Source organism: Trachurus japonicus, chromosome 19, assembly GCF_045865225.1.
Source record: "Trachurus japonicus isolate A0001 chromosome 19, Traja_1.0".
Classification (NCBI taxonomy): Eukaryota; Metazoa; Chordata; class Actinopteri; order Carangiformes; family Carangidae; genus Trachurus; species Trachurus japonicus.
In genome coordinates, this window is record NC_140925.1 from 7,116,915 (window position 1) to 7,143,129 (window position 26,215).

The 26,215-nt window shown below is 40.9% G+C and overlaps 3 protein-coding genes across 4 annotated transcripts; 2 read left to right on the forward strand and 1 right to left on the reverse strand.

Moving 5' to 3' along the window:
* The first annotated feature begins 851 nt into the window (after positions 1 to 851).
* coasy (CoA synthase) lies at positions 852 to 8,587 on the forward strand. The gene is made up of 10 exons (XM_085762272.1): positions 852 to 1,035; positions 2,982 to 3,752; positions 4,613 to 4,827; positions 5,484 to 5,615; positions 6,184 to 6,373; positions 7,162 to 7,226; positions 7,333 to 7,417; positions 7,591 to 7,688; positions 7,917 to 8,063; positions 8,183 to 8,587. The coding sequence occupies exons 2-10, from the start codon at positions 3,080 to 3,082 to the stop codon at positions 8,231 to 8,233; spliced, it is 1,656 nt and encodes a 551-aa protein (XP_085618398.1). The 5' UTR covers positions 852 to 1,035; positions 2,982 to 3,079; the 3' UTR covers positions 8,234 to 8,587.
* Positions 8,588 to 9,809: 1,222 nt separating this feature from the next.
* Positions 9,810 to 19,114, reverse strand: LOC146967285 (myosin light chain kinase, smooth muscle-like). 2 transcript variants are annotated; one of them, XM_085762271.1, is made up of 18 exons: positions 18,895 to 19,114; positions 18,152 to 18,692; positions 17,119 to 17,265; positions 16,822 to 16,974; positions 16,647 to 16,703; positions 16,193 to 16,246; positions 15,982 to 16,112; positions 15,310 to 15,466; positions 14,901 to 15,212; positions 14,713 to 14,809; positions 14,367 to 14,570; positions 14,015 to 14,232; positions 13,165 to 13,288; positions 12,439 to 12,591; positions 12,037 to 12,166; positions 11,564 to 11,645; positions 11,240 to 11,380; positions 9,810 to 10,442 (listed from the first exon to the last, which is right to left on the reverse strand). In XM_085762271.1, exons 2-18 carry the CDS (start codon positions 18,321 to 18,323, stop codon positions 10,237 to 10,239), a joined length of 2,538 nt encoding a protein of 845 aa, XP_085618397.1. In that variant the 5' UTR covers positions 18,324 to 18,692; positions 18,895 to 19,114; the 3' UTR covers positions 9,810 to 10,236. The 2 variants fall into 2 exon arrangements, with proteins under 2 accessions (XP_085618397.1, XP_085618396.1); XM_085762270.1 differs by having other exon boundaries at positions 16,647 to 16,706.
* Positions 19,115 to 22,719: 3,605 nt separating this feature from the next.
* LOC146967286 (CD63 antigen-like) lies at positions 22,720 to 26,134 on the forward strand. Its single transcript, XM_085761796.1, has 7 exons — positions 22,720 to 22,895; positions 23,540 to 23,728; positions 23,928 to 24,002; positions 24,549 to 24,662; positions 25,140 to 25,277; positions 25,361 to 25,444; positions 25,833 to 26,134. Exons 1-7 carry the CDS (start codon positions 22,848 to 22,850, stop codon positions 25,902 to 25,904), a joined length of 720 nt encoding a protein of 239 aa, XP_085617922.1. The 5' UTR covers positions 22,720 to 22,847; the 3' UTR covers positions 25,905 to 26,134.
* The last annotated feature ends 81 nt before the right edge of the window (positions 26,135 to 26,215 follow it).

Genomic DNA, 26,215 nt, shown 5'->3' on the forward strand with positions numbered 1-26,215 from the left:
TGTTCGGTAATAAGAGTAGATTTTTTCACTTTTAGGTTGACACTATCTATCTATCTATCTATCTATCTATCTATCTATCTATCTATCTATCTATCTATCTATCTATCTATTTCATTTAATTTTTATTCATTCCATGCATAGACAATTTCAATTCATACATTATTGACAAAAAAATGTTAGATTCAAATAGTTGAAAAAGGTTCTTATATAGAAGACACGACGGGTAGAAAGAGGTTTAGCAGTACCTTGACATGTTTCAACTGATACTTAACTCTTCTTCAGAAGCGTCACCAGGTGTTGGTATGATGTGTCTTTATCAACTGATGTTATCGAGGCGTGACCGCCCTGTAACATTTGACAAGGCGGCCACGCCTGCCACCTCTTTCTACCCATGTCTTGTATATAAGAACCTTTTTCAACTATTAGAATACAGACACTATGAACCCTTTTGGACTATATATTAAAATATATATATATATATATATAATAGATTATATTCACACATTCCATGCATGAAAAGGAGCAGGATGAAGAAAATGTATTTTTCCTGCCCCTTACCCAATTAAATTTGAGATTAGAAATAGATGGTCTGCCAAATTACTTGTAAATATAACACCTACAAAAAAAAGAAAACACAGGTAACTCAGTTCAACTATCTATCTATCTATCTATCTATCTATCTATCTATCTATCTATCTATCTATCTATCTATCTATCTATCTATCTATCTATCTATCTATCTATCTATCTTGGCATTAGGCATTTAGCAGGATGACTACATGTCCCAGACTTCACCGGCCTCTCCTCAACCAATCAGGAAGCAGTCTGGATGTCACGTGATTACCCGACCCAGTTCATGTGGAAGAGTGTCTTCTCCACTAGTGGTGGTTACTTTAGCTCTTTGGACTGGAGTGGACTGGTTAAGACAGTTCTTCGTTGAAGATTAGCAGGAAAACAGAGCCGTCCAGTAGTTATTATGCGTCCATCCTGCGACATTCATCCGCCATTCACGTCGGTTTAGCTCTGCTCGTGCAGGTAAGCTCGTGTTAAAATGTAAGGAGGTTGCCCATATGCCAGATTGTCAGTCCAAATAACGATTTAAATCTGTATGTGTGTCTCACCAAATGTTGGTTATTACAAAATACCGACATTGCAGAGTCATAAATACCACGTAACGGTGCTCATTTAGATCTAGCTTAACCACTTCACATGGTGTTTTAATTGCTAATTTTCACAGGCAATTTGCAGGTAGTACTGTTAAGCTAGCTAGCTACTGTACGACTTTCAAGTGTACATACATGTTAATTTCCGTTCAAACTGTCAGCTGCTAATGCAAATTGACACTGTTGCTCATGATTTAAGTTGTCATACATCGTTGTTAGTAGCCAGATGGTAAACAAGAAGTCACACCCTTGTAATAAACTGTGTATTCATGCTCCAAGGATGTGTTGTTTGATTGGTCCACGGCTGTGTAGCCACAAGTAAAGGCAGGTTTAGGGTCTGTCCCGTCAGGGTGGGATCATGACAGGTGAGGTTTGTTGCTGTAAACACGCCTTGCTCTGAATTTTACCTTGTGACTCACTCCACTGAACTGGAATTCAAGGAATATGGTCAGATTCAATTCATAAATTGCAGCAGCTCTGCACAAAGTCACATTGTTCACTTGCAACATCAGCAGCAGCAGGAGGAAACAGTTTATTCAACAGGAGACTTATTGTTCAAGTCAGTTATTTGCAACTCAGTAGGTATTAGGTAAGCTAACAGAGCAGAGAGCCCATAGTGACACTGCATGTGTGATGATTACAATACCTATTAGGGCTGCACAGTTTATCATAATATATACAAATTGGAATAGGACATGTTGTTGCATAAAATGTCTCACAACATTGTTAAGCTTTGTTGCACTGCAACAGAGATTCAGTGGCCAACAAGTCATTCTCAAGACAAATGACGCTCAACAAAAGTCACATCCTTGATTTTATGTAAAACTTTAAAGCAATTTTAAGCGTTACATCTGAACATGCATATTGTAATCATAATACTTTCCCAGATAATCACATTGTGATTGTTTTTTCATGTTGTGAAGGTCGAACTTAGACTCCTTTAGCTTATCAGTAACAACCTTAGCAATGTGGAGCATGTTAACAGCCCTGGGAGCAAAGAGATACAAGAAGGATAAGCTCAAAGGAGGCAAGCACGTGTCATGACACAAAATAAACAATTTTTACTGAACTGCAATAGGTACAAACAAAACTGGTTATTATGTTAATAATGATAATGAGGGTTTATTTATATTGGCAGAGGTTATTCCAGAGAGTAGACACAAGGAAAGCAAATGAACAAAGGAAAAGTGCAATTAATTATGTCGTTACAACCTGTTTTTCAACATTGTAGCTTGTGGTTTCAAGTTCCAAAAAGCCTTTGATGTTGATTAAGTTAAAGTAGTTTCCTGTCTGTCCTCTTTGATATAATGTTGTTGTTGTTTTTATCCAGTATAGGGTTATCTTCTCTGTGTGTTAGGACTGGTTAACAATCACAAAAACCAAGACAGGGGTCCATGCCTATGTTCCCACAGCCCTATGTTCCCACAGTTCTAAGATTTTTCTCAAAATTAGGCCCTATGTTCCCACTGGACTCTCTCTACCTATCTGGACTCTATCTATCTGGCCTGTCTAGCCTCTACCGGGTCTTTTTACTAAACTTAACCAACTCTTTTCTTCATTGCCTAAACCCAACCAATGGTGGGACCAAAGGGCTGTGGGAACATAGGGCCTAATTTTCAGTGACAACAAAAGTTAGAAATGATGGAACATAAGGCTGTGGGAACATAGGGATGAACCACCACAAGTTTAGAAGATGTGTAGCAAATAGTTCCCTTCCCTCCCAACTTTGCATTGAATATAACACTATACAGCTCATGTAAAATACAACAAGACAAGACACACTGTTGAACTTTGTCTCTCTCTTTTTTTCCACTTCAGCGCCGTCTCCCCTCCCCTTCCCCCCCACCCCGCCGCTGTAACTCCTTGGACTCTGTTACGGCTGTGAATCCCCTGTGCTATCATCATCAGCCAGTAACATGTCCATGTTCAGCACGGGCATCCTTGTGCTGACGTCTCCTCTCCACACTCTCCCCCTGCGCATCGCTCCCGTGCTGAGCTCGGCCGCTCAGCTCGTGGAGCGCACACTGTACGTCCACCTCCACCCGGGGCTGAACCTGGGCAGTGGGAGCCAGCCTCGACCTGTCTTCATCCCGCCGGTGGTGGACCTGTCCACGCTCATCACCCGCCTTTACAGCAACGCGGCCGACATATGCGGACACCTGGATATACGGGTTTTGCTGACCAATGTTCGCGCTCAGTCGGCCGCCATTCCCAACAGCCCCTTCCCCACTCCACAGTCTCTGTCTCACTCCCCGGAGGTGGTGCTAACAGACTTTGCTCTGCAGGACCCAGCTCAGTCCCATCAGGTCACCCAGTGTCTGCAGAAGTACACCGGCCACTGTTACGTCTGTAGCCCCGGTCTGCCGTCAGTGCTGCTCCACCCAGAGTTAGTGCGCCTGCAGGAGAAAGAGGAAGGAGGACTGCAACGAGCTGAAGAAAATGACGAACCTTTGGAAACGTACAGTGACGTGGTGGTAGGGGGCACGTTTGATCGACTCCACGGGGCCCACAGGACGCTGCTCAACATCTCATGCTTGTTGGCCAACAGGAGGTTCCTCATTGGTGTGTGCGACCAAGCAATGCTGAAAAGTGAGTAGACAAACATTCACTTAAAGGGATAGTTCACCCAAAATTCAAATCTCACTCATTATATACTCACCCTCATGTCGACTAAGGGCTGGGAGAAGTTTCAGAGTCCTCCGTGCCTTCTCAGAGTTACAGCGGGGCTCCGTGCAGCACTGCATGTCCATATGACGGTTGCGAATGGGCCTCACTTTTCTTCGTCCAAAAAGACACACCAAAAAACATCCAAATACCTCCATAGTGCTCGTCTGTAATGTCCCTCTTGTATTGACGCCCCAACATGAGAAATTGTTCTGAAAAAAATTAAATAAGTATATATTTTAAGGTTGTTTTTGTAGCGGAAGCTCCCAGTGTTGCTCTGCCGCAATCTTGCACAATTTGCGGAGCCGTGAACTGGGTGTCAATGCAAATCGCGTGAGATTTGCACAGACACAGGCAAAGCAGTGAACTGAGACACTGGGAGCTTCCGCTACAAACAAGCTTGAAATATAGACTTCTTATTTAATTTTTTTCGGAACAATTTCTCATGTTGGGGCTTCAATATAAGAGGGACATTACATACAAGCAGCATGGAGGTATTTGGATTTTTTGGGGATGTCTTTTTGGACGAAGAAAAGTGAGGCCCATTCGCAACCGTCATATGGACATGCAGTGCTGCACGGAGCCCCGCTGTAACTCCGAGAAGGCGCGGAGGACTCTGAAACTTCTCCCAGCCCTTAGTCGACATGAGGGTGAGTAGATAATGAGTGAAATTTGAATTTTGGGTGAACTACCCCTTTAATAGCTAATATTTGTTGATATTTTGAAAGCAGCAATAAGTTAACAAGCCCCACACTCACTGGCGTCCTTTGTCTCCCCGTCCTCAGAAAAAGTGCTGAAGGAGCTGATCGAGCCGTACTCCCTGAGGGTTCAGATGCTGCGCGAGTTCCTGCAAGACATCAAACCGTCGCTCCAGGTGGAGATCGTGCCCCTCGACGACCCCTTCGGAGTGTCTGTGGTTGACCGTCTGCTGCAGTGCATTGTGGTTAGCGAGGAGACCAGAAAGGGAGGCGAGGCTGTGAACAAAAAGCGCATTGAGAATGTAAGTTGTAAATTAACAGTATGGAGAATTCATTTAGCAAACTGTACCTAACCACTGTTTGTGAAGTATTTTGGTTCTGGCTCCTGCTTGGACTATTCTCAGTAATGGATAGGAGACTACTAGATTATTGTGCACTTTAAAACATTTTTCTGACACATGTAACAAAACTATAGATTAAAAATTATAGGAAAGTGGAGTCACTGTTTTTGCTGTAGTGTCACATGATTCAGGAAAACTGTACTGGGGCTCATCTCTTGGACTCTAACCAAGTCTTTGCCAGTATGCAATTCATATGCACTGCAGTAGTTGCTAAATTTAATATACAAATGCCACAATACTACGTTATACTTTGTTGGTTTTGTTTTTCCATAGCTGATTTCATTATGGTTATATCCAAGATATAAGAAACACATTTTTATTGTTATAAGATCATAATATAAAGTTGAAGAGTTGAATGTACCTTCAACATATCCTTATGCCAATGTCATTTACTTCTTGGTCAGTTTTTCTTTTACATTTCAAATTTTACGAGTGTATATATAGAGTTATTACGTAAACAGTTCCTGATGTATGGAATTTAAATTCTGCAAGTCACTGATTTACTTGATAGCAGCGACTCCATAGGCTTGATTTGTGTTCTCCTCCTCCTTAACCAGGGCCTTCCAGTTCTTGTTCTTCATGAGATCCAGTTGCTGAAAGACGCTCACCACACTGAGACAGAGGAGGAGAAGATCAGCTCCTCTAGTCTACGCTCTCGACTCCTGGGCACCCTCCTCACTCCACCTAAAGTAGGTCCTGTTGAAAAGGTGTTTACATTTTGATAAGGGACTTCAGTGGAGGATCATGCACTTTGCCCTAATGGTGGTTGTGTGTACAGTGTAACACATTTAAGAAACTACAAGGAAAGCAAAGGGCAGTTTCATTTATTTTCAATCACTTTTTTTTCTTTTGAAACTGAGGCCTATATAAAGTGTATGTCACAATTGTATTTGATTTTGTGAAAAAGAAGGAAAGTATAACGTAACAAATTATAACAAAAATGGCGGCTGATCATTTTCTAACAAGGGTCAAACACACAGAACTTTTGAAACTTGAAAACCTTAAATATCTACCTCTTCTAACAGTAACTGTGTCATCCAGGTCATAGACGCAGCCTGTAACAAAACACAATGTCTGTTCTTCTAACTGTTAAGCATCATAACACCAAAGCAGACAGAGTTCAGTTAAAGAAAAAGTTTAAGTTTAAATGTCTTTGAGGAGGTCTGACTTGATGTAAGACCAGTTTGTGTCATTATTCAGTACAAATATACAGTTTCATAATTTGTTTTCTCTGTCTTCCTGCTTCTGCCGTGCCAGGACACATCTCATCTCCCTCCCCTTCCCTACGTGATTGGCCTGACGGGAGGCAGCGGCAGTGGAAAGAGCTCCATCGCCAGGCAGCTGGAGGCTTTGGGCGCGGTTCAGATCGACTGTGACAAGCTGGGCCATGAGGTGTATCAGCCAGACACAGCGGCCTATCACAGAGTGATAGAAACATTTGGGTCAGGTGAGGAAGTGCTTCACGTCCGGGACATGTAATTAATAAATTGTGTAGAGATGTTCCATATATTAGACATAAGACTAAAATTCACCTATGCATAGTTGTTTTTTATTAGATTTTGATGAGTTGATGCTTGGATTTTCGACCGTTAGAGCTTTTAAAATGACTGTGACTTTGCTTTAAAGGAGCTCAGTGTAAGTGTTTGCGATCACTACAAAGCCAGCGTGAGCATCAACCGCTGTTTACTCACCGGTCTAGAAGAAACGCTGCGAGTTCAGCATCCTTTGCCTCGCCAAGTGCCGTCTCAAGAGTCAGAAAGCAACCCTCTTGTTTTTTCCGTCTATTTCTATCACTGCCTTTCTTGTACTGAAGTTAGCACGCTGGCTAGCCCCGTTAACCGTAGCATCCAGTCTGCCCTGAAGAAGTAGCGCAGGTGTATTGTAACCTCTTGTCTTGTGAACGCCAACAATGTCTGAAGCTGTTGCCAAGCGATCATCTTCACCGCCCACTTCCAGCAAAAAAAACACGCTCTCCAGCAGAGAAAAGCTACATTTAGCACCTTTAAAGACACACTTTTATCGCCAAACATTATCCTGGCAGACCTGACGCAGGTGGGGAAGGGAAATGTTAAAATATGAAACTTTGCGAGGTCATAACGACTCCTTCGCACAACTGACTGGCAAGAAACATGCTGCATAACTCTAGCTCTTGATAAATGGTCCCAGTTGTCCTCAGTGTTTTGCTGTAATCAACTAAATATGAATAATTACACAGATTTCTTCTTTCACTTTTAGACCTTCTCAATGAAGACAAAACAATAAACAGACGTACATTAGGAAAGAAAGTTTTCGGAGACCAGGTAATATGTATGAACAATCTTTCAGTGCATTGCAACATTACAAATGATACGTCACAGTCCATACCTGTGTATTAACAATTTACCAATGATGCTGTTTTTCATGCAGGAGAGGTTAAAAGCCCTAACAAATATCGTATGGCCTGAGATAGCCCTTCTTGTGAAGAACACAATCAACCAAGCCAGAGAGGAAGGTACTGTATGAACTTGTATTTAGTAACCTTAACACCATCAAACCTGGTTTTGTTGGATACAGACTGTGTAGGGTTGAGTGTTTGAGTATTTCCTTCAGTCCATCCAATGTACTGCTTGTATAGATATATGCACAGATGATCTAAGAGCCTTCCTTGTGTTTTGCTCTCTGCAGGTAAAGAGGTATGTGTGGTGGATGCAGCAGTTCTCCTAGAGGCCGGCTGGACAGACATGGTCCATGAGGTCTGGGTCACTGTCATCCCAGAGGAGGAGGTAATACGTTTAGGATAGGACACAGATTAAGTCACATCAGCTCAATTTAAAGATGTGAATGTTATTGTTGTTTTGTTTTTCCTGTAACTGTATTAGAGAATTTAAAGCCTGATGGTGCAAGCTTCCTCTCTTTTGGTCTTCTGCCACTGGGGGGCGCCAATGTTTAGAAACCAAGAAAGTCTGTAAATCCAACCATCCTGCCTCCTCTTGTTTCCTCTCCTCTCTCAGGCGGTGTCAAGGATAACGGAGAGGGACGGCGTCACCAAAGACGACGCCCTGCGCAGGCTGCAAAGCCAGTGGTCCAACGCCAAACAAGTAGAGCATGCCAACGTGGTGCTCAGCACACTGTGGGAACCTGAGGTCACCAGGAAACAGGTCAGATACTGTACACATCACCCTATGACAATGTGGTCCAAGCATCTGAGTGACATTATAAAGAAATTGAGCTGTAACTGTATTTTTGTGATGATTTTCCATTCTCTTTTATTTCAAAGGTGTTGAAAGCTTGGAATCTTCTTCAGCACAGAATCAAACAGCGACAGTAGGAACATGTGTGGGTCACAACGTCACCCGACTTGTGATCCGTGCATCCAAGTATATGCGTCAGGCTCCAGGGACATGTGCACACACACAAATGACTGACTCACATAAGGAAACGCTGCCTTAGAAAGAAGTGAGAGAGGCCACTGTGCTTTTGCAGCAAGCCCAACGTGCCCCCTCACATCTTCGACCAAGACTCAGTGCCTAATTAACTTTCCACAGGTTTTTAAACTTTAGTTTTATTTCAGAGATGTTTAGGTGGATGGATAAGGAAAATGAGAAGTAATCTAAAAAAAAACAATGATTTTGCTATGGGGGGATTAATAAAATATTATCTTATCCTAAGAATTGTAGGTCTGGTTTCATCCAAAGGTCTTTTTTTTCTAAATAATTCAAGACCAAACCTCTCTGCAAATCCAATATTTTTAGCACCTCTTCGACGACACCACCAGAGTTCTGACGGTTTTTCATGGGTTCTTTGGATAAATAACCTGAAAGTAGCTTAGAAAAGGAACTAATGTTAAGGGAAAAGTAAAATAGTGTGTTTATCTTTGTCGTTGCAGGGTAGACTATTAACAAATTAATTGTAAGTATCTATTGAGAAGTCACAAATTACCAAAGTACGTTGTATTGTAGAAACATGTGCAATAGATTGACAACACTACAAAATGTAGTCTACAAAAAGCGGCCTAGTTCACACTGCCACTCCAAATCTGATTTTTAGCACATCTAGATTGTATCCATCTTGATTTTTTGACAGTCTGAACAGCCAAAAAAACACATGAGATCTTTACAGGTTTACGATACAGAGGTGATTAGATTTGCAAAAAAAAAGCAGATTTGGGCTGCAGTCTGAACAAGGCCCTAGTATAGCAGCCACATTGACGAGAGAAGGAAGACACTGAAAGGTCATGAAACTACAAGGAACGCTGCATTGGCAGTTGGAGGAAAGCACCTAATATACATAGTAAATAAATCAAGCTTTGTCTTTTGGAGATTATGGAAATCCCAAACCTGGAAAGGCAAATGTGGCCAGTAGAGAAAACATAATGATGATAATGATGGGCATTGAATTGGGAAAAAGTCATGTATCAATGAAATGTGCTGGAAGTTTTTAAATTATATATCCATGAATATATATGCCGGCTACCTTGTGATTTGTCTTATAAAAAAAAAACAGTTGTCACATGTTGAGACTCCATTGTGAGCTGAGTTCTCCATAATGTCATCTCATGCAAGACGGAAAGTGTTGCCATAACCTACAATAAGTTTGTTAATGAATATTTACAAACTTATTATGAATTCCATACATGTCAATTGAGTGTTTAAGTTAAGTTTGTGAAAATAATCTTCATGTTGTCTTGCATGTAAACTGCAAACTCAGTGGTCTGCTTAATGGATGGGTACAGAACAATAAACAAAATATCCTTAAACCCCCATGAGTTTACGCATTAACTTTTTCTAACGAACTGAATAAAGTCTGCATGAAGCTGCCAAAATAGCCATAATCAGTTTTATGGTTGTTGTTGGTGTACGATCATTTTAAAACATAAAACATTCATTTTCAACAAGTGGTTCTTAAAATGTTAAGTTTAATGCTCTTAAAATCATTTACATTTGAACAATATTTGAATGTGCAAAATGTACAATTTCCATGTGACACGCTGTGTGAATGGTGCTGAGCTGGGCCACGGTCACATGACGTCGCTTTGGTACAATGAAATAAAACCCTGTGCACTCGAAACCGAACATGTTAAAAACAGACGTAGTAAGTGCAGTAGTAACTGGTGATGTGTGAAACAAAGGACTCTTGAGTAAATGTGTCCAAATATGACTTAACCCCTTCAGTGGCTGGGGACCAAAACAACTCTTTCCACCTCGAACTTGGTGCCATTTGTGTGGTAGTGGTGGTAACTGTCCATCTATGTGCTGACGTGTCATCACCAAACCATTAAAAAACTACTCGTGAAGAATCCCCCCTCCAAACGGAGTACATCTGAGCTGCCCCTCACGTCTCCACTTTAAGTTTGGCAGAGCACATAGCTTGCCCCATCTTGTTTCTGGCCCTGCACACATAGACCCCGGCGTCAGAAGGCTTCAAACCAGACAGAACCAGAGAGCAGAGTCCGTCTTCATGTTGCTCCACGGTCACTCTGCTAGATTCAGACACCGGCTTCTCATTCTGAAGCCACTTCACCTCCGGCTGTGGGTAACCTAAGAACAACACAAAAAGACGTTACTGCAGAATTAAGAATATATAATAGGCCACTGGACATTGAATAACATCAACACAAAGATAACACTGCAAAAACTCAAAATCTTTCCAAGAATATCTGTCTTATTTCTAGTCAAAACTAATCTCTTTCCACTTAAAATAAGACTCATCACCTAAAAATGTACTTGTTTTTAGATAATTTTCACTTGTTTCAAACAAACTTTCACTTGAAATGAGTAGAAAAATCTGCCAGTGAAAGCAAGTTTTTTGTGCTTGTAATAAGAAAGAAAAACTTGCTCCACTGTCAGATTTTTCTACTTATTTCAAGTGAAAATATGCTTGAAAGAAGTAAAAAAAAAAAAACATGTTACTTTTTATGTATAGTTTTATTTTAAGTATAATGAGATTTGTTCTGACTAGAAATTACATTTTGACTAGAAATAAGACAAATATTCTTGGTAAGAGTTTAAGTTTTTTGCAGTGAACTGGCTAAGCAGCCCACTAATCTCAATCCCAAACCCTGTTGAGTTTGTAAATAATAAAGAACAAATGGTTTTAACTGTTTTCAAGCTAACCTCTGTAGAACTGGTTGGAGCTGTAGGTGTAATTTGATTCAACGCTCGTTTAAAAATATTCATTATAGCATTTTCAAGTTTAGCTAGTTAAAGTCTCATCCTACTGCGATCAAAGCATTTCAGACAGCATTGTTTTTTTGTTTTGTTTTTTTCCCCCCCTGCCCTTGTGCAACATAGCAGGGCATCATTTAATGAAGTGCATCACAGCTCTGTCACTCTACCATTGACAAGACATGTTAGCTGAGCAGTAGCTCCTTTGGGAAGGGTGGCGTCCTTCAGGGTCTGCTGGAAGCAAGGTTCGCTCTGAAGCTGCTCATCCAGCGACTGGATGGCCCCCTCTGCCTCTTGGCTCCAGCCTGGCTCTGGATGAGAGGGAGGAGGAGGATGATGACGATGAATAAAACGGAACCGAGGCTTTACTGATCACAAAAGGGTAAACTTGAAGTGACAATCTGAAACTGTGAGTCATCTGCCATATGTATGTAGCTGTAGGACGTTGGAGGGCATTGTGTGTGTGTGCATGTGCATCTATTTATCTGTCTTACCCTCTGAGGAGCTGCCAGGAGAGTCTGGCCTGTTGGAGAGGTTAGCCATCCGCTGTAGGGCCAAAACAGCCTTGCCAGTTTTCTACAAAGTTTAAAGGACAAATAGCACTGGATGACAAACTGCATTCATGTCCAAAGCTTGGGGCCTGTATAGCGCATTGAATTCAAAAAGGTCATCATGGGGAAGCGTTGATAAGAAAATTGTACATCAGTCCAATGCTGGGCTTAAACCACCGTAGAAACAAAGTGAGGTTTCTGACACAACTTCACCCACTTCCAAGGTACGTAGAGGAAGAGAAAGTCCAAATAGGTCCGAAAGCGGAAGAATTTTATCAGACCAACAGCTCATGGCCTTTATCGGGATTACAAACTGAAGTGTCAATGAACATAAAGGCCACAAGCTGCAATGCAACAATCTGAGAAAGTTTTTGTCCTCCTAAAACCATTGTTTCTGTTTTCTCCGGTTGCGTTACCTTCCACTTGCGCTTGGCCAGAAAGCGTTTCATCTTCTCCTTTCTGAGGGACTTGGTGGGTCTGCGGGTCAGGGGGGTAAAAGAGGCCATCCAGGGGTGGGTCAGGGCCTCAGTACATGACAACCTGCATCTATAGAGCAAGTGGAAGCAGACAGAGGAAAAAGAAAAGAGCTGTTAAATGCTGCCAACAGTTCACTGCCTCGAGGCCGTGGATTATTTCCCTGATAACTCTTATTCGGACTTTGGCAAATGGTTTGGGAACATGCATGTTTTCTGTAAGTGACAGATCTCACAAGGACTCAGAGGGGAAGAGCACCAAAGCATCTTCAGCTCCTTTCCTTTCCTCTCTAGTTGTACCACAAAGGTGCACTTTGATTGAATCCAAGAAAACACACCACCAACCTCCGGTCTTTCTTCAGCATCGAGCTGATAAAGTCTTTAGCTTGATCCGAGATGTCCTCAAAGCTTTCCTGGTCAAATTCGTAGCTGGCAGCGGTCACGAGAGCGAGAGTCTCGGCATCGCTGTTCCCCTGGAAGGGAGACTCTCCACTGAGCCTGCAGGGCACGAAACAATCAATCACAGAGATAGGATCAAAAAAGGTCAAGGAAGCTCTGTGTTTCTGCACAGAGAGGAAATCCTTATACCTTTACTACCTGTTCTCGCCCCTTCTGCCTGAGGTTACAGATTCAATGTTTTGAGTCAGACATTCTTGTTATGTCATCTTACCACTCAATTTGGGGCAAACTATATGCACACTAACAGAACTGCAGTATTATCACATGGGTCTGTGTTGAAATGCCACAACTTCACCAGTAGATGGCACCAAATCTACATTTGTAGAGATGCTAGAGTTGAGAAGATATGTAAATATCTACCTCATTAGATTTTTATCAGTGTAGGAATTCATGTCACTATACAATACATTCCTGTTATGTTTAGCTTCTTTGAAAATAGCTTTGCCAGAGTTGACACACTAGACGAGATGGAGCAACGAAGCATGAAGAGATAACATTTGCATGCAAACAGGTTCTACTGGCTCTCATTTAATGAAGACGTGAAATATTCCACCTTTTTTAACATATTACTGCGGCCCAGGCTGTGACCAACCCTTTCACTGTTGAACTTACAAGATAAAACAGATGACTCCGATGCTCCACATGTCTGTCTCCAGGCCAACAGGCTCATAGCTGATCACCTCGGGGGCCACAAACTCGGGCGTGCCGTGCATCACCATCAGAGGTTTATCGTCCTCTGAAAAACAGGACAAGAAGACCAAACACACTCAGATATTCACCCAGAAATGTTTAGCTTGCGCTTGTTGGTATTATTTACAGATGGCCTTAGTAAACTCTAAATAGACCGCCCAGTCTGGAGTCCATGTATTTGGAACGCCACCACATTTTCTGCTCCGAGTGGTTTCACATGCTCTGCTGCGTTTTTTGAGTTGAAGTAACAGTGATGGCTGTTTCAAGAGTTGTCTGACGTTCTGGTCACTGGTAGACGTCTAGGAATTTGGAGAACGCTCCTTGGTCTTATCTTTGCTTATTTCTGGACTGTATTGAAATTAATGACCTTGCATCAACTCTGCTGTGTTGGCTAAAATAAAGTATGCTGAGCAAAAACATGTTGGTATAAAAAATGCAGTGTTATTTGTTTTGCAACCAAGAATAAATTATATAAAGATAGCAGGAAGCTTTTCATTCTTCAAGCTGGACGCATGAGGCAGCACAAAGCTGAGGGCAGCATGTCTGTTTATATTCAAACAGGCCTTATAAGGATATTTGGCTTTTCCTGTATTGAATTGTTCACTAGAGTACACATGTTGTTCCTTATGATTTAATACCCTACTATGCAAATGTTTATAAAGTTAAAGGAGAAAAACATTCTGTCCTCTTATGTCTTCATTGTGTGTAATATTTACCTTGTAAGGAGAAAGAAAATCACTGCAAGTTCATTCTGAGGCCAATTCAAACTCACCCAGTTTACTGGCCAAGCCAAAGTCAATGATCTTGATCCGTGTGCCAGTGGTGTCCACGCAGACGATGTTCTCTGGCTTGAGGTCGAGGTGGACGATGTTCTGCTTGTGGACGTACTGCATGCCCTCCAGGATCTGCTGCATGTAGCGGGCACTGGTTGGTTCTGTGTGCTCGAAGTTGTCATCCACGATGCGTTCAAAGAGCTCTCCTCCCTCAATACTGGGCAGAGGGATAACACCATTCAGGCCAATGTGCTGAAGATAACCCTCAACAAAAAAAACATCTCCATCTGCCACTAGTATACACAAAAAAACAATACAACATGGCAAGAAATTATGTGAAACGTCACTTACTATTCCATGACCATGACCGTCTCTGAGCGTGTGGCATAGGCAGCCAGACACTGGCACAGCTTTGGGTGGTGGAGACAGTTCATAAGTTCAATTTCCTTGAGTGCCGCTTGCTTTTCCTTGGAGGTGCGGGCACGGTAGAACTTCCCTGCACTCTCCTGGCCCGTCTCTTTATGGGTCAACCGGTACACCTCGCCAAACTTCCCACTGGATTATATTTTTAAAAAAAGAAATCCAAAGCAAATAAACAGTATTACAGCTTTACACGTTTGATTACTTCATATCAATTTACATGATCTGAAGTGTGTTGTCAGTCTGAACTTGAAGTTTATTCCAAATACAAACTTACGTTCCCAGCCTTTCATGTACACTGTAGTGGTCCTGCACTTTGTGTTTTGTGTCAATGGTCACGGTGGCGTACGACTCAGGCTCTTCCTTCTTTTCACCTTGAGATACAAAACAATAGGATAACAAATCAACACAATTTTCCAAAAACAAAAAAATCACATTCTTTCTCCAATCCAGCATGTCACTCACTCTTCGTGGCCATCTTGACACAGTCGGACTCCTGGCTCGGCTCGCTGACTCCTGCTGAGTTGTAGGCCCGGACACGGAAGCGGTACTGCCCCAGAGGCTCCAGGCCGGAGCGGATGTGGTGGGATGTGTTCTTACAACGGCTGGCTACCTCAGTCCAGCTCCCAGCCTTGTCCTTGCCCTCTTGTTTGACCTCCACAATGTAACCCAACACAGCTGTGCCTCCGTCGAAGCTGGGTCCAGTCCAGCACAGGACCAGGGACTTGGAGGACAGCTTGGAGACGACAGGTGGGGATGCTGGCGGATCTGGTCGGTCTGAGGGGGGAAATTCAAGAATGAAAAGTTTAAACAACTCAAAACTGTGGAAATACAGAGCTGGCTGAGGGGGGGGGGGATAAAAGCTGAGTCTCACCTATAACACTGAGGGAGACTGTGTGCTGGGCCGAGCCTTTTCGGTTTCGTACGACGACAGTGTAAGAGCCTGTGTCCTCTGCACAGGCCTGAGACATCTCCACACTGCTCTGGGTCTTGCTGCTCCTGACAGAAACCCTTGGTCCTTCAACTACCACCTAAATAAGAGGACATGGGGGGGTTTTCAAAAGCCAGAATCTTAAAATCTCAAAATCTTTCCAAGAATATTTGTCTTATTTCTTGTCAAAATGTCTCATTTCTAGTCAAAACGAATCTCTTTCCAGTTAAAATAAGACTCATCACCTAAAAAGTAACTTGTTTTTAGATCATTTTCACTTGTTTCAAACTAATTTTCAATTGAAAATAGAAAAATCTGCTAGTAGAAAAATCTGCCAGTGAAAGCAAGTTTTTTGTGCTTGTAATAAGAAAGAAAAACTTGCTCCACTGTCAGATTTTTCTACTAATTTAAAGTGGAAAATTTGCTTGAAAAAAATTAAAAAGTGTCCAAAAACAAGCTACTTTTTAAATCTGATGAGTCTTATTTTAAGTATAATAATATAATTTATTTAGACTAGAAATGACATTTTGACTAGAAATAAGACAAATATTCTTGGTAAGATTTTGAATTTTTGCAGTGTATACTAACAATCACTGGGGTTGTAAATGTTCTTACTTTGTCTCTGTTGTAAATCCAGCAGCAGGCCACAGGGGCAGAGCTGCTCCTGAAGTCACAGTGAAGCCGGGCCTGCTCTCCTACCCGAACCTCCACCTGCTCAGGTGCGTCTACAAACTCCACAGGAGGTCCTGAGGGAGAGTTAAATAAAATATAGTAAACCTTACACAGTAAATTCAGGTGTTGAATTAATACTTTGTTCCGTACTCACCTTCACTGGTGGAGACTTCTGTTTGAAGGTTGATTTCCCTGTTACCTGTGGAGACTGAAGAAGTAGGTGGATTTACAGGTGTGCGCCATGATAGGGGGATTATAGCAGTATCTGACCAATCACATGTGAGCAGCCATGTTCGGTTGCAGTGGCAACAGATATTTGGAAAGAGGTGGAAGGTGTTATGAACAAAAGAGTTTGTGTGAGTTGACTGGAACAGAAATTAGTGATATGTGAATTTAGATTTAATTAACAAAAGAAAACAATGGTGTGTGTGTTTGTGTTTGCTTCCCTGTCCTACATTAGCAGCACATTTAGTATAAATTTGCATTATTTCTGGTGGAGTATTCAAAGTATTAAAGGTAAGAAGAACAGCAGAGAGAGGGGTGAGTTGATGGGTGTGTAACAATACAAAGATTTTTGTTATAAAGCTCAACAAAAGTTATTAATCTACCTTTGTCCTTTTTGTCTTCATGCTGGTTTTGTGTGCCGGGGACTTTCTTTGTAGCTGCTCCTTTGCAAACAGAAGAGAAACAGGTTTACTGTGGTTTACTGAAGGCCAAGCTACAGCTACCATACTAGATGTTTTTGCGAGGAATTTCAAACATGACACAGTGGTCCAGCTTTACCTGTGACATGTAACACAGCACTGCTGGACTGTTTCCCGGCACTATTCTCAGCTGTGCAGGTGTACGTCCCAGCATTTTTACGTGAACACTGGATCACATCCAGAACAGCGATGCCATTCTTGAAAGAAGCATTATCTGAAAGCACCTTCTTGCCTAAATAACAAGATAGCAATGGACAAATATGTATTTTCACTTGAGTTGATCAAGAAAATTCATCAAAATTGGAAATTGAGGTTTTAAACCTCTCTGTAGTTAAGTATAATTTCTTCACGGGGTATATGACAATCGGTCTCTTACCATTGTGTAGCCAGGATACGCTCAGCGGCCGGCTTCCTGTGATAACACCTTGAAAAGAAGCATCACTTCCTTCACTGACTGTACAATCGTGCAGTGGTTGTTTGAAGTGAGGTGAAGTCAGGGCCTGAATCTGTGTCTGTCTCGCATCTTAAAAGAGATTAGAAATCAAGGACAGTGGATTTTAGGTTCAGACATGATTCAATGGATTGCAAACTGTATATAAACTGGTGTTTCCTCTGCCACTAATCAGCACATGCAACTTTATATAAAACAAAAAAAGGGACGTAATTGGCTTTTTCAGCATAGATATTGTGTCACTGATCAAACTGTAGATGAATTTCATGCGAACCAGGATTTACAAATGTTAATATAGTCAGAAAAGTAAAATAGAAAATTGTAGCCTAATGTTGATGTTTGCTTTGCCTGTTTTGCCTCAAGGCAGATTAGTGTGTTTTCATCAGTTGCCTGTGGGTGAACAGCTGTGGGTGCCAGTTGTTGTTATGGTCGTTGTAGGTAAGTGTGGATAGTTTTACTCTGTGTTTACGGGCTACTCCCACCACATGTGTTTGCATGTATTGCTGTTGGTATTTCCATCCACGAAGACAAGGAGTGGGTGGTCCCCAGTCAGTTGTGGAATGTCATTAATGTGTTTGTATTTGTGTGTGTGTACATTTGGGGGAAATGAGGGGTGGGAGGCAAGTTGCGTGTCACTCCTATACATTCATTCTGTTATTATTTTCACAAGTAGTCAACTAGCCTCAGGGGAGCAAGCCCCATCATTTATATGCAATCTAACAGACTCCAGTACTTCTGTTTTTTCTTGATAGGCCTTTGCAACGGGCTCATGCAACGGGTTGAAGTTAACCAAGCACAAATTAAAACATTAGGCGCCTGCAGGGGCTGCTGTCAGTCAGAGTGTGGTAAAACTGCCCCCTATACACACACACACACACCTAATTTACATCAAGAATTGAAATTGTGACATTTAAAACTAGTTCTTCTTGTCTGTAAGCCAAATTTTGCAAGTGTTTACCTGTTGGAGGTGAAATTTGCAGTTTGTTTTTCCCAATGACCATCAATTTTGTGGTATCCAGTCCATTCTCCTTTTCCTTCTTCTCCACACAGTCCGGTCTGGATTGAGGCTTGAGGGCCACCCGGAAAGTGGACACATAGGTCTTTGGCTTCTTGACATCTTTTTTGTCCATCCCTGAGTAGAAAGGACAAGCAATGATGAGCTCCTCTTCTTCGTCTTCTTCTTGGTTGGTGTTGCTTTGTTTTTATACACTGTTTTTCTCAGCATACAAGTATGGTGTGAATGTGTGGGCTGTTTAACTCAGTACATAAGTTAAGTGTGAAGTTAGTGTGAGGCTGATGTGTGACATTCTGGCCCGTTCTCTCTTCACACATCCTCTGAGATGCTATAGCAGGAGGAGCCTCTGTTTTCAGTCTGCCTCTGAAATCACTACCCACCCTCAGCCCCACAGTACACAGGAAACAGACGCTTTTATCAGAAGGCCAATTAAAAACACACATGTCCTGCCCCCGCTGTCCCCCGGGTACTCTGGAGAACTGGTCTCTTTTCAGTCACAGGGAGTGAGAGACAGAGACACATGTGTTTGAAAACAAAAGAGATACTAAGAAACTGGAGTAGGAAATGTGTGTGGGAGACAGAAAAGAGTCATGGAGAGGAGGTGAAATGGAGAACAATGAGATGGATGGTGATTAAAGAAAGACACACACACCAAACAAGTCTAAAAAAAAAAAACAACAGCTTACCTGAAGCCACTCTTCATACACACACTTAATCGCCTCTCTCCCGCTGTCAGCTTCTTTTCGCCATTTCACTCTATTCCATGTAAACACTCAGCAGGCTGGAGGTTGAGCCACACTGCCAGTCGCCACAGGAATCAAGGAGATCCAGTAGGGCAGCTTTATGCAAGCATTGACTCCACTACTGTGCAAAAAAAAAAACAACATGCAGAAAGATGTGTGAAGTGGCCGTTTGAAACTCTGGATTTCCGGGGTAGAGTTTCTTTGAATGAGTGAACGAGGTGGAATCATGTGACCACAGACACTATCCTCCACTGGTAAATGAGACACCATTATTTCTGTTGATATGGAAATAGATAGCTGCTGGTTGGGTGTGTCCCCATGGTGTGCTTTCATTTACCCCTTTGTTGTGAGATTGCTGGTTACACAGAGTGGTTTTTCTCTAAAGCCTATGAGGGTAGTTGGTAGGTCCTATTATTATTCAGAAAGCAGTTTCACCCAGTCTATCCGGCAGCTTCATTGGCTTTAAGATTATTTAGATTTTATTTAGTATGTGAATAAAAGAACATGTTGCTGAATGATGCTCTTTTTTGTTTTCATCTAAGTCCAGTAAATAAAACAACATCACATGGATCAATAAAACTTTATCACCTTAGATTGTATTGTATTTCTTTATAATAGTGCCATCTAGTGCAACAAGCATATATGATTCATTGTCCCTTGTTGAGATACTTTGCAGACTTAACATTGAAATATTGAATTAACTTTAAGTAGCTGATACATTTGACACTGATTCGTTAAAAAGACCAAGTGCAGGTTCCTGTGTTGTGGTTTTAAATGGACACATCTCACTCAGTCGTGGTTAGTGGAAGAATGTAAGGAAACCATTACAGTGGTTGGTATGTATTGTGTAAGTAGTACCATATGGTGGGAGGCACATAATTTACTTGAGACTACAAACATGACCCCTGGTCCTAAAAGCATGTTGATTGATGGACCCAACCAACATCCACGAAAGCTTAACTGTTTACTGACGAGCAGACTCACTCTGCCCACTTCTAAGCTCTCCAGTATAAAGAAAGATCACAAATGTAGCCTACCTGAACACACACAGAACACACAAACAGTTTGTCTCAGTGAAAACAGTTTATACAGTTGTGGTCCAATGAATAAATAAAGTGGCTGATGTAAGGCGTTAGCATAGTAACTGCAGTCCATGAAGAGTGAAAATGTCAAGTTCTTTGCTAGAACAAGGTAGAGGAACATACTAACATAATGTGTTCTTGTCCATTTGGATATATTTAATAGATTAATCTATAATTTAATCTATTTAAATTATTTTTAAGGTAACTGCATGAATTATAGAGAGACAGCCTAGCTAGCAGCAGTGTCAATTTCCTTATTCCTTTGCACCATATTAAATTATAATCTATAATTTCTTATATTTTTGAAGGTTATTTTTATAGTAATTGCACTAATCAAAGCGAGACAGTTAGTTTGTGGTAGTGTTTTTTGTTGTTGTTGTGGTTTTGTTTTGTTTTGTTTTGTTTCAGTTTTTTCTCCATAATGATTTGCTTTTGTTTTATGTATTATGCTGTATAACAAATTCGATTTCTATAAGATTTAGTGACATTAGCCTACATTTGAATGTTCACATGGGCCTACAGGAAAGGTAAAAGTGGGTAAATTAGCTTTAGCTAAACCAGAGATACTCCACTATGACTAAACTACTGTTTCTAAACTGTCTTTGGCTAAACTATCATGCCACCTACTTTGAATGTCAGTGCAATTTGTTTTTTTCCTCCATTTTGATGTTGTGTAGTATAATTTCATGTTGTTGTTTGTTTTGTTTTTTGCATAAAGTGGTCATACCTTAGTTTTATTCAAATATCTACTGTGTTGTGGATATGAGTGAATGCTCTTAATATTCTATCATGCAAATGTAACAGAAAGGAAAGGAATGGCAGGATGAAAAGAAGCACATAATATCACCTAGTTGAAAATGTGGAAAATGTGAACTGATCCACTGCAGTCCAGATGTGGCACATTCTTTTGAAACAGCCATAAAAGGGGAAAAACATACCATAGGCCTCCTATGGGTATGGTATATGTAAGGGGCTTTAGTGGTGCCCCATTTTACCCAATATGGATCTTTCCAACAATAAGAAGTCATTGTACAACCTTTCATCTCAATAGTCTTATAACAAGGCCTCCCAGCCCCGCCTCATTCCAAGAAAATTATCCTTATCAGAGGGAAATCATTCAAGGTTTTGAAGGACTTACGGAATTCAAAACAGGAAAAGCAAAAAGTGGAAGGGACAATGCTCCCTCTCTGTGACATAACATCCCAACTATGGTAATCATTCAACCTCCGGTTCCCATGAAGTCCACCAAAGATTCTCGATCTCAGTGTCAAGTATTGAACTTCCTGTTCCCATTAATTCTTTCAAACAGCTGCAGAAGTAATCAATTCATCACTCCATGAACTCTAAAGCCAGTGAAGGCAAGCCAAGTATTTGTGAACCATACCCTACTGATAATATGATTTTAAACTGATACTATAATTTAAAAAACGTCAAATGGTGCCCTCCTGTGGTTGTATACCGTACACTGCAGAACTGATAAAAATCTGTTATAGGATCAATGGCCAGACTGTCGGATCAAGACTAGTATGTCAACCACAGTCCTTTAATAAACATTGGAAGTGATAGATTATATTGTGAAGACTCAGCTGTAGTAGTCGTAAATATTCTTCTTTATCTCTTCAGCCTGAATTTCTTTGCAGGCAAATGTGAACAGGCAGATAAAGTGGCAGACAGCAGAGCAAAGATAACACCTCACACTTCTGTGTTCATGTAAATGACTTGGCTTGCAACAGATAAAATAATGAGCTATGACAAAACCCTCTCACCCACTCACACCCATTTACAACTTTTTGGGGAAAACCTTGTGTTGTTGTCATCACGTTTCCCCGCTGTGATTCAGAAGTTAATGTGGACAGAGTAAAGTACATTGTAAATTGCTCTGAAATGAGGAAGCAGCGTGGTCCTTCACAGCCTGATGCTGTCTGGCTTGAGCTCTGAGAGAGCAGAAAATGGGGGAGAAGAGAAACACAAGAGATGGAGGCAGAAAAAGGACACGAATCAAAGAAGAGGACACTCAGTTCGGGCAGTGTGTCACAAACATCCTCTGGGTCTCTCTCCCCCCGAGGGAACCGTGGTGGAGACTATTGTGCTGCGGCCAGAGGCCTTGGTCCTTTTCCAGCCTGTGGAGCCGGATCAGGTTTCTCCCGCAGCTGCTTCAGATCCCTATACGCTGGTGGAGAAGCTCGTGGTGAAGAGCCTGGTCATCAAAAGGATGGAGGAAGCCCCTAAGGCAATGTACAGTGGTGAGATGGCTGCAAGTATAAACAGCACAGTGAGATGTGACAGAAAGAAACTGCAACTTTTTACAACACATATTTTAAAAGATTTAGTTCTGAATGATATAAATTTATATAGAATAGAATAAAATCGTTTCTTTGATCATATTTTCTCTGAAGAAATAAAGTTAAAGTGTAGAACATGATGCCAAACTCAGGAATCATGCAAACAGCTGCTAATATCAGTGTCAGATATGGCCTATTATACTCAGTTTTCCATTAATTGCATTGTATTCCCATCATACTAAGAGGTTACTACTTGATACCTACTGTAGATGCAGCTTTTTGTTCTTCAGTGATGCTACTATTCAAATGGTCCAACAGTGACATCATGTTTTGGTAAGATAAACTTTTATCAGCCTGCCTGTTCATTTTCATAAGTTCGTGTGACTCTGAGTAACTTTTAGCTCCTAATCTTCATCTGTTCACTTCACACCTTCGGACAGTTTGCGGCTGTAGCTCTGGTTTCCTCCTATTCTAACAGTATAAACCTACCGTATTTAAAAAAGGATCGGTCCGCCTGCATCAAGCCCTCACAATGTGCAGTTTAAAATGTGCGTTTATTTTCTTCAACGCGCTCTTCTTGGTAAGTAACATGAGTCATTTCATTTGTGAATGAACTATTGTGTGTTACTCCTTTGAAGCAGTGCAGGAAGTCTGCTGTAATTGTAATCCCTCATTTGTCAGACACTGTAAGAAATAAAAGAGGAGGCAGGGGAGTGAGAGTCATTTACTGGATACTTTGAAAGATTTTTCTTTCTGGTAGAATCAAACATATTCATATTAGATGGTCTCACGGGTCTCAGTGGTTGGGCAGAGTAATGAATATGAAAGATAATCAGTCTGAGTCTGGGCAAAATGAACCAGCATGGGGTGTTGGTGTGTGTGAACTTCTACATGTTCAGAAAGAAATCAAATAGTTGCCCAAAAAGTCCCAATTACTAACTATTGAAAGTGGAAAAGGTAACTTTCCAGCGCTGTAACTTAATTGTTATGTTGGAGAAACTATTAGAAAAACTTTGACAATGAAAAACGAAATTGGTGTTTATCCCTCTATTCTTTTTTTTTTACACACAAAGACATTTCATAAAAAGTATCTGAGAGATGCAACGAGGCGACTCAGCCCTATAATGGAGCAGACTGACACCAGCAGAGATAGCTGCGTTCATCGGGTTTATGCTGTTATATAAAGCGTTGAATTAACGTGGAGTTGTTAAATTTCTCTTTCAGGCGTCTGGGGTTGCCCTCATCACTATCGGAGCGCTGCAGTACTCGACTTACTCACAGATAGGCACTTTTGCAGGGAGCGGCCTGTCGAAAATTGCTATAGTCCTCATTGCAGTGGGTGTCACCATAGCCCTCGTCTCCCTCTTGGGCCATGTTGGGGCATTCATTGATAATTCTTCTATGGTGGCTTGTGTAAGTAATATCATCTCCTATAATAGGTTTGATGTTGTCTTCTCATTAGATCTTATGAAGAGCACATCTATGGGACATGACCGGTTCTGACTTTAACATGACACATTGGAAGATTGGTGTATGTTTTATATTATTAAAGGCAGATGGGACACGGCTGACCTTTTACACTATACTCACTCTGTTTCTCCATGAACTATAGTTCATCTGCATCTTGGTAGTGATCATCCTGTTGGAGGTTCTCACTGGCGCTGCCTTCTACATATTCCGCAGCAGGGTAAGATACTGAAATCCATGTCCTTTGGGAATTATCTATGACTGAAATCGGTCTATTAACAACAGTATTTCATTAGACTAGACTATAGACTAGACTAAAAAATGCTCTGATCACAAAACATTGTTGCGTATGATAGGCTACTGAGCTTGTGTAATACTTTGTAATTTGTTCTTTGGTTCGTTTGTTCTTATTATTATTTGTGTATATGTGTATGTATATTTAGTTTTTTTCCCTTTATTTATTTTCAAAATCTTTTTTTTTCTCTTTTCATTTTATTTTGTTTTTTTTTTTGTTTATAATGCTTATCAAGATATATTAATGTTTCTTTTGTTTGTTATGCTTTGCTATTTGTGCAATTGCTTTTATAGGTCAGGTTTAAATATAAGCCTGTAATGGGTTTCTACCTCACCCGCACATGTATTTTTTTCAATTTAATTGTTTGTTTTTATTGTTGCTTTTATAATCGTGCAAATAAACATAAACATAAACATTAAATAAAGTGCTAGTGTTGATGATGGTGACATTTCAATCACATTTTCTCCATAGACCGTCCTGCTGAAGCTTGGTAGTATGAACAGCGGTATGAATGCCAAAGCAACATCAGTGATCAGTGACTACAGCCCGGAGAACAGACACGCCATTGACAGAATTCAGGAAAAGGTTATATGCAATCTTCATCATGTTATTGTATTTGCAAGAGGTGCTTGGTGAAAATAATTTAAAACGTTTATTCCTCTAATAATCTTTCTTGTATTATGCTGTAATTTGCATCATGTAAGCAAGTAGGCTACAGTATGAATTGAAATATCAAAGTCTGACAAAAAAAAAAAATCACTCTATATTGCCACAAGGTGAACATGAAGCCCCCAGACCCCCCTAAAGGTGTGGGGCCTCAGGGAAACTGCCTGCTCTGTTGATTGGTAATTGGGACACACAGTTGAAAGACAATGCTTTCTGAATAATTAAGTAAATTTGTATAATAATGAAACACTCAATGTTCTGAGCTATTAAAAATACTTTTGGGCCCCTATCCAGCACCCCCGAAGAACTTTTCATTGTTTTGAGGGAACATGTTCAGTATAGTATAGCACATCACTGATTTAATGCCATCTTTTTGTGTTGTACACCATGTCACAGTTTCAATGCTGTGGCGCAGACGGCCCTGAAAACTGGTCCACAAGCGTGGGCTGGGAAAACCACGATGCTGTGCCGGATTCCTGCTGCATGGTGAAGAGTGAAGGTTGTGGACATGACAAGACCCACATCTACACAAAGGTCAGCTGGGAAAACACATTACAAGCTCAGGCATTTCATCTTTTTTTTTTTTTTTTTAATCTCATGTGTGGGCTCCTCTTCAGGGTTGTATCACGGCTATCAAGCTCTTCCTGTTGAAAAATCTGGTGTGGGTAGGTGCTGTCTGCATTGCTCTTGGAGTCACAGAGGTAAATTATTTGGAATAATTGTGGAATTCATACACTTTTTAATTTTGTATAACATATTTGTCTTGCATATGAGGATGTATTATTGTACAGAAATGTCATTTAAACATATATTTGGTATTTCATGATTTACAAATTCATTTAAGTAGATAACTTATATGCAAATTCCAACAATTTGCATGTGAAGATTTTCATATAAACAGCGGCAATGCAGACATTTGAAAACGAAGTAAGGAGAGGTTGACATGAATGATAATAAGGCCTTTCTCATTCTGTTTGCCCCAGGTCGTGAAATCCAGAATTAATTAGAATTTACCGAGAGAAAAAATCAGCTTGACCCGTCTGTAAGGTCATTTGCTGCCAGTAACTTACAACCTTTTTCTTGTTACAGGTTTTTGGAGTGTTAGTCGGGGTGTGCTTGTGTCTGGATATGAAAAGAAAAAACTATCAAAACTTCAGCTAGGCCATGGTGCCTGAACACAGCTGTCGACGAAAATTAATTACAGTTTTGCTTTGATTTTATTTGTTTCTTCATATATTTTCTCAGATATATTCCATTTTATTTGCTTCTGCTTTTGACATTTGGAAATTGTTTAAATTAGGACTATGGTCTATCACAATGGAAACACTTTAGAAATGTCATATTATTTATCTACCATGCATATGCTCAATAAAAGTGTGATATGTGGTGGTCAAGTGGTTGTCTGGTTCAATCTGCATGTTTATTGGTTTTGCATGACTAACCTTTAAAGAGATGTTCCTCTGCAAATAGTG

Bases quoted from the DNA above. Each gene is read 5' to 3' on its own strand.
- LOC146967285 (XM_085762270.1), bottom strand. From the start codon at position 18,323: ATGGACAAAAAAGATGTCAAGAAGCCAAAGACCTATGTGTCCACTTTC. The intron at 16,707-16,821 runs GTAAAGCTGGAC...CTGTTTGCAAAG, and splicing joins TGCTGTGTTACATGTCACAG to GAGCAGCTACAAAGAAAGTC. The intron at 12,592-13,164 runs GTAAGTTCAACA...CGTGCCCTGCAG, and splicing joins GGAGTCATCTGTTTTATCTT to GCTCAGTGGAGAGTCTCCCT.
- coasy (XM_085762272.1), top strand. From the start codon at position 3,080: ATGTCCATGTTCAGCACGGGCATCCTTGTGCTGACGTCTCCTCTCCAC. The intron at 7,227-7,332 runs GTAATATGTATG...TTTTTCATGCAG, and splicing joins AGAAAGTTTTCGGAGACCAG to GAGAGGTTAAAAGCCCTAAC. The intron at 8,064-8,182 runs GTCAGATACTGT...TTTATTTCAAAG, and splicing joins CTGAGGTCACCAGGAAACAG to GTGTTGAAAGCTTGGAATCT.
- LOC146967286 (XM_085761796.1), top strand. From the start codon at position 22,848: ATGTGCAGTTTAAAATGTGCGTTTATTTTCTTCAACGCGCTCTTCTTG. The intron at 25,278-25,360 runs GTCAGCTGGGAA...GCTCCTCTTCAG, and splicing joins AGACCCACATCTACACAAAG to GGTTGTATCACGGCTATCAA. The intron at 25,445-25,832 runs GTAAATTATTTG...TTCTTGTTACAG, and splicing joins TTGCTCTTGGAGTCACAGAG to GTTTTTGGAGTGTTAGTCGG.